Source organism: Drosophila yakuba, chromosome 2L (genome assembly GCF_016746365.2).
Source record: "Drosophila yakuba strain Tai18E2 chromosome 2L, Prin_Dyak_Tai18E2_2.1, whole genome shotgun sequence".
Classification (NCBI taxonomy): Eukaryota; Metazoa; Arthropoda; class Insecta; order Diptera; family Drosophilidae; genus Drosophila; species Drosophila yakuba.
Genome location: NC_052527.2, coordinates 8,877,644 through 8,896,981, shown reverse-complemented (window position 1 = coordinate 8,896,981; position 19,338 = coordinate 8,877,644). Strand labels below are relative to the sequence as shown.

General features: G+C 39.2%; 1 protein-coding gene across 5 annotated transcripts in view; it reads right to left on the bottom strand.

The window, feature by feature from the left end:
• Nucleotides 1-1,045: 1,045 nt before the first annotated feature.
• The window catches only part of LOC6527686 (tyrosine-protein kinase Btk29A), a 44,501-nt gene continuing 26,208 nt past the window's right edge, over nt 1,046-19,338 (bottom strand). For 2 of the 5 annotated variants that reach the window (XM_015197536.3, XM_002088735.4), the window contains exons 6-13: nt 4,818-5,023; nt 4,628-4,744; nt 4,491-4,571; nt 4,294-4,424; nt 4,021-4,149; nt 3,189-3,961; nt 2,978-3,111; nt 1,046-2,916 (exon numbers count right to left, since the gene is read on the bottom strand). In XM_015197536.3, the coding sequence (XP_015053022.1) occupies nt 2,818-2,916; nt 2,978-3,111; nt 3,189-3,961; nt 4,021-4,149; nt 4,294-4,424; nt 4,491-4,571; nt 4,628-4,744; nt 4,818-5,023 (1,670 nt within the window). In that variant the 3' untranslated portion in view covers nt 1,046-2,817. Of the gene's footprint in view, nt 2,917-2,977; nt 3,112-3,188; nt 3,962-4,020; nt 4,150-4,293; nt 4,425-4,490; nt 4,572-4,627; nt 4,745-4,817; nt 5,024-7,662; nt 7,706-14,586; nt 14,825-19,338 lie in introns of those variants that run through there. The other 3 variants (XM_015197535.3, XM_015197534.3, XM_015197537.3) reach the window with 3 other exon arrangements.

Below are 19,338 nucleotides of genomic sequence, written 5' to 3'. Positions count from 1 at the left end.
GTGGAAAACAATCTTACATATTCATCGTCCCACTTAGTCGTTCAAGAAAATATTCATATTAACTTTCGGGGAGTGCTATCGAATTGAATTTCCCTGCCCATAGCATCATTTCTAAGATCGATTTCCATTTAATTGACTCATTTACATTTTAAGAAAGTCGTATCTAGGGGAAGGTCGCCTTAGATAGACATTGCCCCCGGTCTCCTGCCCACGATTCAGTCGTATCTTAATGGCTCATTGACTATCTGTAATTCGACTGGGTTTGCGATCATCGAGAGGCCTATTTATGGCCGTGCTCACAACAAATAATGCCGCTTGACTGTGGTTATGTAATGCGAGACCGCGATCTTGCCTCCGGCGAATCTATCCGCCCCGCCGACCCACCAAATTATGGACCACTGCTGCGGTGGCACACAGACAGCCTTCACCCACACACGTGCCTAATGGAGCATGACAAATTATTGGCAGGGAAACCACGATTAAACTGTATGGGAAAATCGCAATCTGCACAATTGGGATAAGTGTATTTTTCAGAATAAAATTATTATAGTGAAGATGAATATAAAAATTTGTTTATTTTTATTTAAGTAAAACCCACAAGCCTTTTAGTTTTATATTTTAGGAAAGAAATCGGCTTTAATATTTTGTTTAATTTAAATTTTTTTATTCATTTATATCCTAATAGTAGGGCACAGAATAAAATAAACCAATTTTAAAAATCAAAAATCCGGCATTAAGATATATTGGTTTTTCGGACCTCCATAGTTATGTGGCATAATTTCAGGCTAAGTAGCAATGTAATCAAGCAAGTGATCCAAAAATGGTTATAAACATGAGTCTTTTCTTAGATTCTTTAAATTTCATAAATAAATTGGATTTTTCATTAGTCGGTTGGCGAGAAAAACCGCAACGCTCCTCAAAGCTGGCTGTGATATGAATATTGTTGACAACATGTCACCGCCACTTTGAAGACAGTTGAAGTTTTCACTTTTTCCATTTGCACGCAGTCCCCAACTATGCATAAAACACCAGAGACCAGCAGCAGTATTTTCGGTTCTTTTATTAGCAATATCACGTTGATGATTTTTGGTTTTGTTTTTATTTTTCTGGGAGTTTCATGGGTTTCATGGCAATAGACGTATTTCGCATTTATATCGTATCGTTTATGGTATGTATTTATATATAGCTCTATATGCATAGGCGCAAGAAATCAACTAAGCCGCGTATTATAAGTTAGTAGTGTAATTTGTAGATTGCATATGTTGACCGTAGTCTGGATAGTGGCTACTGCAAGGATTTTGCGGATGAGCAGAAGGATACACTATCTCCAATCTGCCATTCGCTCAGCAAAAGGAATCATCATAGATAGACATTACCATTACCAGTTTTGTGGATCGGCTAATGCTACATATAGTCGTACGAAGGACGCTTACTGGCTACCACATTCATATAAACATAGACAAACCTTTGCGGTTTCTGTGTATAGTTCGTATCTCGTATCAAAATGCTGTATCAAAAGTTCTACAAAATGCGCATTTGGTTTGCGTGCTGGTGTTTCGGCTTGTTTTGTTGCTTGGTTTGCTTTCTGTTTGGTGTTGTCTTGTATAAAGTCTGGCTATAAGTCTATGTGAGTTGCTTCTATTTTGGTTCTGTTCTCATTGCTTCGAATTCTTCTCGGCTGAACTTGGCTCGCAAGCATTTTGGTGTGAAACCGAGTTCTGTGCTTGCAGTCTCCAAAATTTTGCAATTCGATACCAAAAATAAGGTAAATGATAATGAGATAAAATAAATGTTTATCGTACATTTTATTTGATTTTCTGTTTTTCTTTTCTCTTTTGTATTTCTGGTTGCTTAATCAAATGATAAAATTAATTAAGTAAAACGTTCATAAAAATACGGTAAAATATGTGTATAGATATATAGATTTATATCGCATAGACATTGAAAAAAAAACGAAAGAATTCAGTTAAAATATATAGCATATCGTATAAATTTCTCGTAATTATACCGCATCTGATTCATACTTTGAGCGTGGGAAAAGCCATCGCAAGATCAAAATTAAATAAAAATAAAAATCGTCTGCAAGAATTAAACAATAAATCACAAAACTTAAACTAAGCACGTACAAATCTAGTCTAAAAATTGTTTATCTTTCTTGGCGAACTTTACTTATCATCCTTCGGTTCCTTCATCCTTTATCAGTTGTGCAAACATTTCGCTTTCGACTTGAGGCTTACATTTAATATTTTATGCATAATCAGTTTTCTTGTTTGTTTGTTTCTATCATTCTTTAGAGATAATCGTATTTTACTTAGCACAGTGGCTCGCTATTTAAAAAAGCACATTTAAATATCATATCATATGCATGTATCGTATTAATTTTTTAAATCGCTTTCGGTATGTGAAATGTATCAAAAATTTGACTATTAACTACAGTTTTCCATACTTTAATGCATTTCCGTTTTCTCATTTAATATAGTTACTATATGTGACTGTCAGTTGTTGCGCTTCGTATCTCACCGACTAACAGTTAACGCGTTCATAAACATAATGATATCATTCGCTCAGCTCCAATTCTATCAAATAATCCAAATATACCATAATCATATGGGGCTTGTTCCGTAATGTAAACTGGCTCGCGCTTAACTAAATCTTATGGTTCATATACATGTATGTATAAATCTAAATATATCTTTCTTTCGCCGCTTTTGTAACCTTAAATGTAATGCCTTTAACGTTCTTCAATATCTTAAGATGCTTCAGTGTGTTCAGTGCGTGTTAATTTCAGGCGATGGTTGCCGCAATCTGGTCCGCTCCTTAGTCGGTTAGCGTCTGGGCCACAAGAGCCAGCTGATCCATGAGCACACGGAACGCGGGACGCTCCTCAGGTCCATGTGACCAGCACAACTTCATGACCTATGAAGAAAAATTAACAATTAGAAAACTCGTTTAGAATCTATATGAGTAATGCACTCACATCATAAATCTCCTTGGCACACGACTTTGGTTTCTCTAGGATAATTCCGCGCTGCACACGCTCCACAACCTCTGTATTCTTTAGGCGACCGTATGGCATCTTGCCGCAAGTGAAGATCTCCCACATCAGCACACCTAAAACAGCAAATTAAAACATATTAATTTAGAAATTAATTGAGTTAGTTCTTTCGTTGTATGCGACAAAAACTCACCGTATGCCCACACATCGCTCTTAGAGGAGAAGCGCGTGTAGTTGAGCACTTCGGGCGGTGCCCACTTAATGGGGAACTTGGTGCCGCCAGAGCTGGTGTACTGATCGTCGAGAACGTATCGGGCCAGTCCAAAGTCGGCCACTTTAACGACATTCTCGGAGCCAACGAGACAGTTACGGGCAGCCAGATCCCGGTGAATGTAGTTATGGCGCTCCAGGTAGGTCATCCCCTTGCTCACCTGTATGCACATGTCAAGGAGCAGACCCATATTACCAATCAGGGTCTTCTCATGCCGTCGCAAGTAATTCAACAAGGATCCGTGCTTCATGTACTCGGTCACAATGTAGATGGGCCGGTGCTTGGAGCAGACGCCATACAGCTGCACAAGATTCGGATGCTGCAGCTTGGTCATCACCTTGGCCTCCTCAATGAAATCGTCCTCGGACATGGTGCCCTCCTTCATCATCTTGACCGCTGTATCGATAGATCCACGCCACTTGCCGCGCCGCACAACACCAAACTGTCCCGATCCAAGCTCCTCCATCAGCATCAGCTCCATTGGATGGATCTCCCATTTGTCGTGGGACAATCCCGCCGTCGGTGGAACTGGGCGATCGCAGGGCGAGGATTTGAGACGGCAAGCCAATCCGCCAGAGTTGTGGCGATGGTAGTTGATCAGATCCGGAATTGTTTCACAGCAATGCTTCTCACTCAAATAATACTCGCAGCGAGCATTTTGCTTGATGTGGTAGTGCTTCACATGCGACTGTGGACTATTGATAAAATACACATTAATATTCATACTTATTTTGGTTGCTTCGCCTTAACTTACACTTTGGTATGCAGCGATAGTGTGTAGAGACCCTTGGTCGATGACTTCCTGACCACAAAGCAGCCCTCCTTGTCCCCTTGCTTCAGCAGGGATTCGGCTCTCTGTCGTGACATGTCGCCCACATACCATCTGGAAAGGTAAACAGCAGGAGAATCATTAGTTTCCAATTTAAACATTTCATTTATTATTCAAAATACTAAATTGTGTCGTTCTTGTGTTATTTAATAGTTAATCGTTGGATTATTTATTATTTGAAAACTTGGTTTTACTCACTCGTAGCGCTCCAGGCCCAGAAGAGCCTTCGGCTTGACGTAGTTGCTGGGTATATAGCCAACGTTGCCCAGGGCATCTTTGACCTTCCACCAGTGCTCCTGTGAGTCATCAATCACTTCGTATTCGGCATTCTGTTAATAAATCAGCCGTATTAGTTTTGCGCTTACATGGAAAATAAATTTTATTGTAGGCCTTACCTTTTCCAGCGACAAATCGCCGCCTTCGATGGCCTTGAATGGATAGAGAGCCACCACCAGCTTGACAAAGTGGGAGTTGTCCTGCCGAAGAAACACAAATTAAAATCTATTGCGAATTGATTTACTCAGCTTTTTACCTTGGCTTTGGAATTTGGTGTTCCGGGTGTGGGTATACCGCCAGGCATATTGGCATCCAATAGAGTTCCGTTGCCGTTCAATAAAGTTGGGGACTGCTTGAAAGTTGTCAGCGAGGACTGTTCGAATTGAAAGTTGGTTAGATAGATGCGGCTTTAATTATGGGGCTATGGGGCTCCGCGCAAAACTAACCTGAGGCTGCAGCGATGTGGGCGTGCAACTGCCGCCACCTCCTCCTCCGCCGCCTAGGCCAAGGCTGCCTCCGCCTCCCAATCCGCCGCCCACTCCGCCGCCGAGACTCCCCGAGCTGTTGTGCTGCAAACTGAACTGACTGTTGGTCGTGGAGCTGTTGGGACTGATGCTGCGCGTTGAATTCTGGGCTGGAGAACTGCCGTTGCCTGCAAAACGCAAGAGGAAAACCAAACTGATTAGAAACCTTGTACAAGTTCGTTGCTAAAGTCTTTCGTTTGCTCAAGTTCGTTGCTTAAGTCTTTTGATTTAAAAATCATCTTAGTCGTTTGTCTTTTGTCTTTTGCAGTAGCCGTTGAATAAAGTAAATAAAACATAAGTGGCTTATATATTTTTTTTTTATTTGTGATATAAAATCAAACTATGCAGTTTACCAAAAACATAACTCGACTATTTCGCATTAGTGTGTCGTGTACTACACTCAAATCTACATTTAAACATTTTCAGGCCCCAGGGCTGTCCGATTAATTAGCCATCGACAAATATCGCTAAATCGCCTTATGCTGTCTGGTTATTTTTTTCTTCTTTTGGTGGCTTGCGATTCTTGTCAAGGTGATAATTAATTAGACGCTGGCCGAGCGCTGACACTGAACATTGACAAGATTTTCAACGGTTCAAGGCGCCCGCTCGGTCGCCCACAATTCGCGAATCGCAGATAAATCAAAGACATCGGGCATTGGAAAGCTTTTTGATGAGCTGCACGGACTTTGCTCGGCTTAATACGATTTCAGTGTTTGCCAACTGGGGTTTTTCGAGAGCCCGTCAATAATAATAACGTTAGCTCGAAGTGAACTCGAAGTGTAACCCCAATTAAAGCACAAAATAAATAAAGATAAATAAATGAAACTTAAATGCCAGTCGAGAGCAGTCGAATTGCGGCATTTGAGTGGGCGTCTCTTATGCAATCGCCCTCAGCAAATGAGTCAACTTTTCGGCTCATGATACACATTTTGATGTCTGCCTTAAATTTGTTTTTTCTGTTTTTTTTTTATTTTTTGATTTTCTGTGTGCTGTTACCACTCGGAATCCACTTTGCATCGGATGAGCAAATGGAGAAGTGCTTCAGGTAGGCGCCTGCTCGAGAATCGCGAGCGCCGAGCGGCTACAAACAAAAGTGAAGGTTAATCGCAAAGCGAAAGTGACTGCCAGCCGCTTTGGCGATTTCCCAACCCGCAATCTACACGTTTTGCTATAAATTGATACAAAGTGTGGTAGGGGAAAAATTGCCCTGCAGTTTGCAACTGGCAACAGCCGCCACTGACTTTCAATTGATAAGCCAATTTTCTCAATTTTCTCAATATCACAGAAGCACAAAGCAGCGGTGCGCGCATTTTTCATGTGAAAACTTGTTGCGTCTGGCCCGCCCCCTTTTATTTTTCCCCACCCGTTCTCACAAACAAGCCAAACAACAGCGTTACGAGGAAAACGTGCCGGCAAAAGATGACAAAAGCCTCGGAGGCACCACTCCAAACTACGTAGTACTTACAAACACAATACGGCAGTTGGGTACCCGTACCCGTAGTCGTAGTCGTTGTCGTACTCGTGCCCCTGCATTGATGCAAGATTGAAACCGAAAATAGAAAGTTTTCTTTCTTTCCCAGCCAAATGCACACAATCGCACACTTGCCGGTTGTTAAAGCCGTGCTCAAGCTTTTGTTTGGCCATTTTCCATGCAAATGAAAAGCGCTCCAAGCATTTTCTCTGCTTACATATACATACAATAAGAAAATTGCTATCTTTGATGTCTGACTTCTTCCAAAAGATTGAAGTATTTTGTAATTTGCTTAGTTGAAAAATAGATGTTCTTTACGACCAGTTCGTCTGATTATATTGATTTAATTATATACGGAAAAAAATCGAATTATTTTTTATAAGAGTAGGAAGAAATGCGTAAATTGTAAACCACTTTTTGAATGGCAGAGTATTAAAATTCATAAGTCCTCAACTGGATTTTCCCGTTGCCCAGCCACATGAGTATTTAAATCATTTTCAAAACACCTGAAAATTGCCAAACGGAAGTACATATTTTAAATATGCACATAAGTTGCAGCTCTCTTATAAATTTTCTATAAGTGAATTGGAGAGCGGAGATACCAGAGGTAAGCATACGTTTTCGACTTAGTGAGTGCCTCATCAACAGGTGCGTTGCATTTCCAAGCCCACTTGCAACATTTGTCATTACCGTTGTACGGGTATTTATAGCTAATTGTGTAATTGTGCTTTGTCTTTGCCCCGCTTTTACCGCCCCACCTTCGCCCGCCCCTCCCCCTTTTAACACTCCTCTGCCAACAATTTGTTATGCAATTTGCAATTCTTGTTATTGCCATTAAGGCAGGTATTGTTGTTGCAGCTGGTGGTGCTCAGCCTCGAACCGAGTGTTTGTAGAAATCAAAGGCTGCAAGACTTTCAAACACGTGTTTGCTGCTTTGTTCTCTACTTTGTATTAGTTATTCCAAGCAGGTGAAACTAATCAAAATTCCTGTGCGATGACTCAAAGACAGCAGTGCAAGAAAACGCCCACAGAAGTTACAAACAAGATCAGGGTCTACGAAAAACTACGGAGGGCACTGAAAACAATTTATGATTTAATGAAAATGAATGCCATAAGCTGGGCCATATATAATATATGAAATAATACTGTTAGTGTCTAAACTATATCCTAAACTATCATTTGGACCACTGAGAGTTACACCTATCTCAGCAATCGCTATAAGTGAAACTTCTTAATAAAAACGGGGACCAGAATGGAAACATTCTGATGCTTAAGACCTCTATGAATGCAGCTTACCCAGCTTCAGTGCCGATAAAAGCATCATAGTTCGGCTTCAGGGAAAATGCGCTGTGAAGACTGCAAAGGCTCCACTCGGTAAAATTCCACTGTTTGGTCGGCGATATGTTGCAGTAATTGTGTCAATTCACTTTCACATAAATCGCTTGTTCGGTTTTTATGTTTCTTCTTTTGATTCGATTTGCAATTCTTTGAACTACAGTTTCAGGTTGTTCGCAAACTGGTTTCTCAGTTGCTTCCTTTTGCAATCTGCAGTTGTTATTTGTTATTATAGTAGTTGATGTTGCTGTTGCTGTTGCTCTTGCTGCTTTGCTGTTGCTGTTGACCTTTAAGCGTTTCCCATTCAGCGATGCTGAGCGGCTTTTACCGTTAAGGCGGCCCACGAATAAAAAACACTCAGAGCTTCCTGTGCTCAAGATTTTATTTCTAGTGATCTCGACTTGCTCCTCACATTTATAATTATTTATTTTCGCAATATCTGATGTCTGCTTTCACACGATGGCCATAGGCGTCGCCATCTTGAAAACATTTTCCATAGGCCGTAAATATTTTTCCATTTTCTATCATTAGTTATGTTTGTAAACTTTGTTATTTCATTTAAATTTCAACACAAATCAAATGATAACAACTAGTTGGAATAGATTTATAATCTCTCAGAAATTTCTTTCTCCTTTTAAAAAATCAATTTCAACTGCGCGACGCGAACTGTTTCAGTTAATGTTTAAAAGCCAACTGACTGAAATGGCAACTGAAATTTTTTTTAGCCAGACAGCAGCAACTTGGCTCGGAGAAAAACAACAGCAACAACCACAACAACAGAAACAACTTCCAACAAACGGAGGCCATAAACATAAAGTAAAACTTAATTGTAGCAGTGGAGAGCGGAGAGTGGAGAGAATGGAGAGCAAAGCAACAGGCTCCACAAAGCAGAAGCCGCCAAGCGAAACGACGACAACTTGAGCAACATAAACAAACACTGCGAATAACTTTGTGTAGTTTCAATTATTTTATATTCATATTGATATTCACATTGAAACTCACCGTTATTCATATTAATATTAATATTTATATTTATTATCAGCTTCATAAAAGATTTAACTTTAAAGGTATTCAATTTTGAGATATATACAAATTACAAATTTATAATAACAGAAAGAATAACCCGTTAATTTATTTGTTTAACAATGTTGTAATTTACATAATGGCAAATATATGTATTTTCTGTCGGTGTAGCTATGAAAACTCATGTGTTTATGTACATATGTATGTGCATATATCAGCGATCAAGGTGCAGAGTTCAGATCCAGCTCTTCTGTTTTTTAGGCTTGTGAAGAAGCTGCAACAATGATTTGTAATTTTTCTATTATTTTTTGTTGTATTTACCAAGCGATGCGCCTTCAACTGTAAAATGAATTTTCTTTGAATGTTAACGGTAAAGTTACCATTATGCTCATAAGCCGGAAAAAAACAACAAAAGCGATTACAACAATTACATCAATGTAACGAAACAAAACTTTTGAACTTTGTCAGTACGCCAAAGTTTTTGGAGAACAAAAAGCACGAAAAACTCACTTGTATAATAGCATAGTGTGTGGAAAAACGAAAAAAGCCGCAAAAGACAAGACGGAATAAAAAGGCAGTTTCTTTTGCTACTACTACTTCTTCTTCTTTGCGAAGATGAAGCAACAGGCGGGAAATTTAGCGGGCGTGAGCGAGACAGGTGATGTCTACACACCTGCGCAGGTGTTTGCATTTGTGTGTGTGTGTTACCGGTAGCTAATGAATATGAATCGGTTGGCAGTAGCAACAAAAGTTGCCAATGTGCCAGCAACATGTTGCTGACGGAATATTGCAAGAATAATTAAATTCAATTAATTTAAAATTAACAAATAGAGCATTTTCCTAAAATATTTATATTCCGTTCAACCAGCTTATTTAAATGTTGTTTTTCATATTACCCAATTTGAAACCACCTTTAAGCTTAAGTCGCCTTTTGTTAATACTAAAGTTTATAAGGCTTTGTGAATTATTTTATTTTGGGCAACAATAATATCCTAGTAAACGTGACATTCAAAACTTTAATTTAGTTTGGCCCCAATTTATTGTGCACCTTCACTCTGCCTGAAAGTAGGCAACATTGTGGTTAAAATATCAATTGTGGCAACTTGCAGGTGTGTGGTAAAAAGCAATAAATAAAAGCAGAGGCAGAAAAGAAAATAAGAAAGGCAGTTGCCACATGCTTAAACATTAGTTATTCAAAGACCATTTAACGCCTTCAACAGCTGAGCTTGTAAATATGTAGAAAAACTCGGAAAAACACAGCACAAATGCAAGACAGAATGACTAGAATACGAGTTAATGTAAAAATTAACTATTTTTTTAATCAAAGTAACTGGAAAATTTCAATCATCTTACAGCCATGAAACGCACTTCACAAAAAAAACCAAATACCACCAAGTAGGGGAAGAAAAATTAAGGTTAAATGTTTACATCCGAGGCTCATAAAAAAGCGTGTGAAAAATTGTTAACTAATTGGCAAGTTGCATGCGGCAAAGAAAACAAATAATTACACGCAAATTGTTTGAAAATTGTGCAGTCAGCGACACCAGCGACAACAAACAGAAACATAAACAATAACAACACAGCAGTAATAGTAATCAAACAGGAAACGGCAAAAAGACAAACAGCAAATTGTAATCGTGGCCGCGTCACTGTTTTTCTTTTGTTATGTGTTATGCAAATGTGGGTTAATAACATTTTAACGCATGCGCCATGAATGCAAAGCTATGCGGCAACCAAGATACTCCGCGGAATTCTAATCATTTTGCAGCTATTTTATTCAGCTACAGCAGCAGAACATAAATTGTCAAGTTGATTGAAATGTTTCTCGCGAGTATCTCATGGATTGCCGCTGGGTGTTCCTTTCTCCAATAACTTTAGACGACTTGATTAATTGCCACAACTGTAAATGGTTTAGCCAATTTATGGCAAGAAAATGCATCGAATTATGCATTCGATTTGGTTTTGCATTCTGGCATTCAATTAATGCCAGACGGAAGTGGCATTTGAGTGGGTTGTAAATAAGTTTGCAATAAACAATCAGTCAAATTCTTTAGGAAGATAGTTTCAGAGGCTGACAGTCAAAGCTACTGGAATTGAATACTTCAATAAGTTACATGATATTGGTTGGCTTTTATGTAACTTGTAGTTTTTATTACGAAACAAATCGAATAATTAGCACTCTGTATAAATAGATAACTAATTAAGTACTATTCTTTCATGTAATGCTAACCATTATGATACTATAACTTTTGTATTCTATCTTCAGATGAAAATATTATTAAATAATATTAAGAGTATTTAAAAATTTCTTACATTAACAATGAGTAAACCTTTTCAAAGGCTTTTATTAATCTCTTGGCCATTCGATTTTCAATCGTGTTTGGAGTCACATTATGCAACTTTTTAAATTCGTATAAATCCCACGTCCGAATTCCCCCGAAAACCTATATCCCTAGGCGATCGCCGCCAGCCTTAAATCACTTGAATAATGCACACAAAGCTGTTGGGATTAGGGACCGCCCCAGAGCGATTGCCACTCCCCCCCGTGGGGTTTTATGTCCCCAATTAACACAATATAAAACAAACCACGAACAAAGGAAGAAATAGTCGGGGACAAAGCGAAATCAATCGAACCAATTTGCATATGAAAAATGACGTCAAAAATGAAGCGGGCGTTGCTGCTGCTTGATTTGTTTTTGAATGTGAAATATTTTTTGGGTTTTCTGCTGAATTTTTGCCCGCAGCTTGCAGCGGCGAACTATGGTTTTTGTTTCATTTTTATGCATTTTTAATGAAACCATTTAAGAGACCAGCGGCAACAGATGGAAATTGTATTTATGACAACGAGAAATCCCTACGCGTATGCCTTTAAATTCAAAATCATAAAGTTGATAAGCAACTTTTGAGCTGCGCACTGACCTTGATGTTTTATGGTTTGTTTTTTTCGGGTTTTTTTTATTATTATTATCGGTTTAGCCTGAAAGACATTTTTCCATTTTCAGGCAGTCGCCTTTCTTGTCAGTCTTGTCAATAACTTAATGTTTCGCAGCTCGATGCAAATTGAATTTACAATAAATAAAAGTGGTCGACCGGATGGTAAGATGGTAAACTTGGGTTCTGCAGCATGGCAACAGAACCACTGAGCCAAGAATGGAGATCGCGGATGGGTGAGCTGGCCCAAGTGCAGAATTGCACGTATGGAGCTTCGTGCCCAGAAGCAAAATGGAAGCCCCATGGTCTGAAGAGTCACCGCTGATTGCTTAGTCAACGGGCCAAAGACAATTTACAATAATATTTAAATACGCTTTTTGCAACTGCTTTGACTCGCCAACTGGTTTGGCGACTGCCCAAGTTAACTTAACTTAACTTAACCCGACTTGAAGTGAGTTAAGTTGAGCCGAGTTAAGTCGAACGTGCCATTGCCGGTTCACAAGATTTGCGTCTCTGGCGTTTCTGTTTCTGTTTCAGTTTCAGTTGCTGTTTTCGGTTTCGTTTCAGACAAATTTAAACGAATGCGAATCCCGCGAAGGCCATTTTGCGGTAAATTGGAAATGGTATCGGAATTCACATGCCACTGGGCTACTATTGGTTTTCCTATCTGAAAGGTTTATAAGTTCTAGTTAAACACGAGTAAGATAAGTGTTTTGGATTTGTGACAAGTGTGCCGCCTTAATAATTAGCATCTGCGTCAAGTTTGCGGTGATTTCGCATTGCGACACGAACTTAGTTCTGTGACGTCATGGCAATCACACGTTTTTTACTTAGCAAAATGATTTGAGGTAATTATTACAAAGTTAGCGTTACACTGCGCCAATACCCTGCATACAATTTTGCATTAATACCCAAAAGACCACCTGACATGCACATGAAATCGTACATAAAGCAACAACTGCAAAATAAATTGAATGTTTCTGGTCAATTGATTCGGTCAACTTTAAAGCACCGACATTCAACAAGTGGCCGTGTGGGACAGAGATGGAAGCTGCCAATGGCTTGGGCTTTTGGCTCAAATTGCAAATGCAAATTGCAAATTTTTGTGGTCATTGTTAAGTAAAGGCCATAAATAGACACACACACAGAGTCAGCAACAATGCAATAATTTTATTGTCAACTTTGGCATGCCAATCAGCCGCAAGAAAAGAAAACAAAGCGAAATGAGCACGCAGTAAAACCGAAAGTCTAGCTAGAGAAAAAAAAAACGCACACAAAACGCTCCAAGTGGGGCGTGCTATAAAAATGGATGGAAAAGGGGGCCAAGCGATGGACCCAAATGGGGGGCCTACAGCGGGCATGATGGAGCAGCTTTCAATCTTCGTCGTATCTCATATGAAATTACTATGCAAAAACCGACTTTTCGATTGGCATTGATGCATCTGCCTGGAGAGAATCGTAGAATCTACCATTTTACCCACCCCATCGTGGCACTTTCGGTTTTATTGCGACTGGATTCTGGATAGTGGATACTGGATGCGGTATGGATGGCTAGCTGGGATCTGCTTCTGCTGTTCAGGTTTTCTTCTGGGCTTGGTCGACGACTGCTAATTGATTTCAATTATGCAATTGCCATGTCTACTCCTTTGTTTTTCTGCCTTTCTTTATCGTGTGCCTGGCATCGTCTCGCCCAGCTGCTGTCATATGTTCTTATGCATGCTCCTCCGCCGGCTGCACTGCTGACGATCATCTAATAACCGCCTGCCATCTGAGCCGAGCCATGGCCATATAATCATGATAATTGTCAGGGAGCGGAGATCCAAGAGCGGCCAGCACCGATCGCATCCACAGACTGTCGCTAAATGCTGGCTTGGCTCAAGCACTCCGAAAAATACTGCTCTAGAACTATGGATTCTCATGTAAATAAAACAAGTTAACACTAGGTCCTCAGCATTTCTGCTTCCATTTCTAAATTTCCATTTACGAGGATATACTTGTAAGCATTTAGTATACTACCAATAATATAAACATCATAACTAAAACAATTAGCTAGTCAACTCTATCCATTAACAGTTTAACAACTTGCAGTTCCCACTTCGAAGTTAAAGCTAGCTGAACTAAAGACCAAGTATTCCGCTCAGTGCAGGATTCGACTGACTGCTGCATTGCAATTGCATTGAAAGGCAATCATCGCCAGCGACGCCTCTGCGGAATGAGTTGGCCTCATCTGCGATGGAAGTCGAGCTTTCGCTTTGCATGCTATGCGGCAATACATATCAGAATTGGCTTATGGATCCCCTCCTGCAGATGGATTCGTGTTTACAATTGGCATGGCAAAGCCTCTTGAGATGTTTACGCTGCAATACATTTACGTAATTGATGCACTTCTTGCGGGGATTGCCTGCACAAGATTAAATCATTTGTTTTCGTTGTGAAAACTTCCGCTTTATATAAACAAACAACGAGCCATAAAGTGGTTCTTATCGGAAAGAATATATACATTTTTAGATATTGAAACGTTTGTTTGAGCAGTACTTGGGTGTACAGAAAATCAAAGAACTTTTTACGTTTCTTGCACTCTTGTCTAGATTGCACTGCAGATACATTAACCAAATATTTAATCACAAGTACATAATATTAGACAAGACAAGAATTTTACTTGCAGATATTATTTAAAGCTTAAGCCGGTTATATTAATTAACTTTATTTCAGAATCCAAGCGACAGAACCTGTATATACTTTTCTGAGTTATGTGTTCACACCCAAAACAAATGGCATTAGTACTATAAATTTTTGTGCCAATTAATTTGTGTTGTTCTTCCCCTGATGTTTGCTAGATTAAACCGAAAATAATTTACCCGAAAAATATTTCAACCGCGGGGTAAGACACTTTTAGACTGGTAAGCTGGCATTAGGCGACTTGATATTTACCTTCTTTGGTTTTGGAACTGGTCAGGCTGTGACCAATGTGGTTCCAGAAGTTGAGTCGGCAGCCGAACACCTTCATTTCCTTGACCCGCTCCTTCATGTTGCCAATGACGCTCGTTTCGGCCAAACTCACGCAGGGAATCATTTGGGAACGGATAAGATGAGATACCAAAAACGCTGGCGTTGCACACGCGTTTTTCAAACTCGATTTTTGAGCACTATTTTAATTGAAATTTTACTGCTAACGGGGGGAGAAATAAATTTGTTTGAGCATTGACGCGTTGTGGGTCATTAAAGTTGAGTTGGGCAAGCGGTTTTTTGGCCATTCGCAGCGATTTGTGCTTCTACTCGTATATTGCTTCGGTTTTGCACCGATTTGTAATTGCGATTTTTTAAAGTCACACACATAAATACATTAGGTTCAGCCATTTAATGAGCTTCTGCTCAAGTACGACGCGTTTGCGGAAGCAAACTACAACACTACTTAAAGTCCATCAAATTCATGGATGCTTTAATTGCCAAAAAGGCAAAAAATAAAATAATGCCTGACCATTGAAACAATCAATCAAAACAACAAAATACCCAACAGAGGAAGCCGACGAAATTTCAATTCCTGTTTTGGCAATTGAATATAAATATTGGTGGCATGCTTTTAACTAACTCGTACGAACACATGAAACCCCCATAAATCAAACACATTATGCATTTGATTTATGCTTTGTGTGCAGAACATCAAACGTGTCTCGTTTTTTATAGTGAATGAATATCGAGATGGGTTTAAGAATTTCCTTAAAGATGCCAGATTGCAGCTGGGAGGCAGATGAGCCAAGCTCCTAAACAATCGAGGTTAGCCTGCTGCAAATGCTAATGATGCTGCAGCCAAAGTCGGTTGAGGTTGCCCCCATCATTATCGACAATCATCATCAGCTTCATTGATTTTCGCATTGTAATTGTTCGAGTGAATCGCAGCAGCAGCAGATTAATAACAATTTCCATGCGGTAGAAGCTAATGACGTATCGAAACTTAAAATCCAAAATTGATTTATGAGGCTGTGAAGTAAGTAGAACAGTTTTCATTTACTTACAGCAACGTACTACTACGGATTAGGCAAGTGGAAGCCTTGAAACAAACAAAACGCACCCAGTCAAGTGAAAAAACGCCATCAATAGCAATCTGAGACAACAATCTGTAGCCGTGGGCAGAGGAGACCTAGGCGCAGTTCATTGAGCTCCACTGTAACGCACACACTCGCTTGCCTGCCTCTTCTTTTCATCATTTTTGTTGTTGTATTTTTTTTTATTTTAGTAGCAACTGTTGGCAACATAATTAACATCAATTTCAAGTCTTTTCTACCCAGTTGGTTCCTTAATTCAGTGGAACAAACCAACGAAATCTAATGAACTTTCAAAATGATTAATGCTCGGCGTGCGGCTTACGCACGAGGTGCGGTATTGAAATTAAAGCCTATTTCAAGACGGATTGGTAGAAGCTTGATAAACAGTTAAACCGATATCGAAATGATCAGGTGTGGACGGAATTAAATTGGAAATGTGTACAGTTGTATCTTATAGTAGTGAATAAAAAACTGTAAAAAGCAGTGTCGCTGCAAAGACATAATCAATTGTAAAATTTTTCTAAGAGATCTACCTATTGGTTAAGTGAAAGGCATTACGCTTATAAATTCTTACTTTATGCCATTAAGTTATAAAGACTGTAAGCTCCACGCTTAAGTTCAAATACCAAGGGCAGAGAATAGTTTATTTGAGAAAATTCAAAGTTAAAAGCCTGATGAAAAGTCGTGGGAAATCGGAAGACAATAGAAGTATTTATACTTGATTGAATCAGAGTTTTAAGCCACAGCTCTTTGTTGTTGACTTGCCATTAATTAGTGCTACAGATCGCAGCTTGAAACTCGTGTCGAATTGGAAAAGTGAAATTTTCACGCCTTACACAATTGCCATTAAAGTTGCGACTTAAATGACATGTGAGTGTTGACACCAAAAACGAGAAAAAACAGTTCAACTTTTACTTGTCGTTTACTAAAAAAGTAAAACAGACAAATGAATAAATGCATATGTAAAGCGGCGGTGACATATGAACGTCTGATTGACCTTGCCTGACCCGGCTAAAATACCGAAAAGAGTTAAGATGCTGGCCGCGGGCGAAAGGAAAGCGTTGCCAAAGTAAAACCGAATACAAAATAAACCGTTTGGGGCGTGGCAATGGGAAAGAAAGCAACCGCATTGACCTGATTCCGAAAGGTAAATGCTAAAGTCGAAAACAAAAATCCAAAAATCCAAAGATCCAGCAACTTGAGGAGCGTGAACAAAGCAAATCCGCCAAATAATTTAAAGCGGTCAAGAAGCGGCGGCGCGAAAAAAAGGGAGTGAAAGAAGCTATAGCTTTCGCTTGTCATGTTTTTTGTACATTTTTATTCCCTCCTCTGTTGTGGTCCCGACTTCGTCTTCCTTCCCCTTCAGATTTGCGAATTGGGTTTGGGGTTTGGGGTTTGGGGTTTTGGCTTTTCGGGTTTACGGCGTGCTGCTAAAAAGCTCCACAAATGAAATGGCACGTAGCTGACCTTGACCCGTTGCTTTTGGGGCTCCCATAAAATGCAATCTTTATGAACAGGCAGCCGCAACAGGCAAAACAGCAAATTGCAATTGAATCTTTGGGCCAATTTACTTTTGGCAAATTGCTAACGGTACCGCAGAGGAAAATAAGCACAAAAAAAAACTAAGTGCAGGCTTTCGCAATTCACGAAAAAAAAAGAAAAAGAGTTTTAACCAGTTCCAAAGAGAGCTGCCTAAGGAAAAGGCAAAGAAAAAGAGATGGGGCACAAAACTTGTTTCCGATTTTTATTTGCAACCTTCGACGAGGCATCCGAAAACTACCTTTTCGTATCTGTGTGCCTGACTATCTGAGACAAGGTGTGCATATGTGTGTGTGTGTGTGTGTACTGCCGCATAACCGTTAGGCGGAGGATCCTTCGATTTTAAACCTGGTTTGCATTATAAATTGAGCCAAGCAGCCACACAAGTGGTTTGGCCTGTTTGCGAGTGGAAAACATACATTTTTCCTACCGATAATTAACATGGACAATGAATAACTCTCTTAGGTACCTGCCACACATAAGCACATGCCGCACAGCTGCAGTCACCAAAATAGCGCAAGGAGGTCGCCAAATTTTGAAGGATCAACTTAAGATTACATATAAGCACATTTAATAGGTAATGTATGGCAAAGTAGTTATTTAAAGTGCATGAAAAAGCATATGATTATATGATATATATTTTCCATCTATAAGACTATATTTAATGGTTTAACTTTTATTATTTTCTTTGCTTGACATCTTATTTAAACTATTCTTTCGAACGCAACTGTATAGCAGTACTTTACATCGTGAGGATTTTTACTGTTTGCTCATTTGTTAAGAACATTTCGCCTCGTTTGTTTTAGTTGTTTTATATGCGTTTATGGAGAGGTTAGAGATGCCAATCGCGTTTTACCAGGAATTATCCACACACTCAAGAGGAAGTTAAAAGTAAACCTCCCGCCTTGTTTAATCGGCTGCCATCAAAATATTTGTAATCCAAACATTTATGACTCGGTAGTTACATTTTGGAGTAACAAATTTAATGCCCCTCCATGTATGTATGTGTATGTAAGAGATTTTATATCTTTCACTCACTCCACCCGTTGATTTCCCCACCAATTTCAGGCCCTTTGTTCGGTCTTTTACTCAGTTTTTAATGACAATTTCAAGCTACCTTTTAATGGCATTTTGGTTTGTTATTTTTATTATTTTTTATGGACCCTCTTTCCATGAAAAGAACACCATGGAAGCGGAGATGAGGAGAAAATATTTTCTATAAACAAAAGCTTCACGAAAGCTGAGAAAACACGAGTAGACTTGAATTGATTTCTATTGAAATTCGAAACGGCACTTTTAGTGCTGCCTTTGTAATTTTTTAATGGCCCTGTCTGGATCAACCAAATGCAATGCGATAAGGGCCAAAACTGATAAGCCAATCGAGAGTTGAGAGAAATGTGTAAGTTGAGAAATGCATATATAGGAAATGGGATTACAAAGGAAAACAGTGACTTCATATTGTACTTGAGATGGTATCATTACAAAAGTGAGTTTTTCAAGATTCCAAAGCATACTTGAGTAAGGCGTGTGGAGTTTTACATTTTGATTCCCTGAAAATTACCCACAAAGTTATGGATTGTAAATATATTAATACAAAATTTAATATAAATTTGTATTTTATATTTCACCAATAAAAATTTCGTGGCGCCTGTTACAGGATCATTACGAAAGACATGCAAATGCAGCAAATGATGATGATATACCCAAAAGACTTGATAGAGATTGATATTTCCTTTTCGACCACTCCCAGGCAATACATCTTTTATTGTAGTGAGTGAGTGAGTGCCTTCTGGCTCTTGGTTTCAAGTCGGTAGTGTTATTCCACGGCTTTCCACGGATTGCTTTTGAGCTGGGTTACGTGATAAGCAGGCTTAAGTATTTAAGCATTTGCCTGAACGTGCTGCTGGCCTCACAAGAGACAACAAAACAACGAAAAATAAACATAAAACAAACGACGAACGGCTAACAAATTCTCGTTAAAGCAAAGTGACCTAAACTCAAAACTCAACTCAATACCCAATCGCAAGGCAAACGAGGAAAGAAACGAAAAGAGAGCTGTTTTAAGATCCTGTTTGGGCAATATACAAATATCCACAAGAAT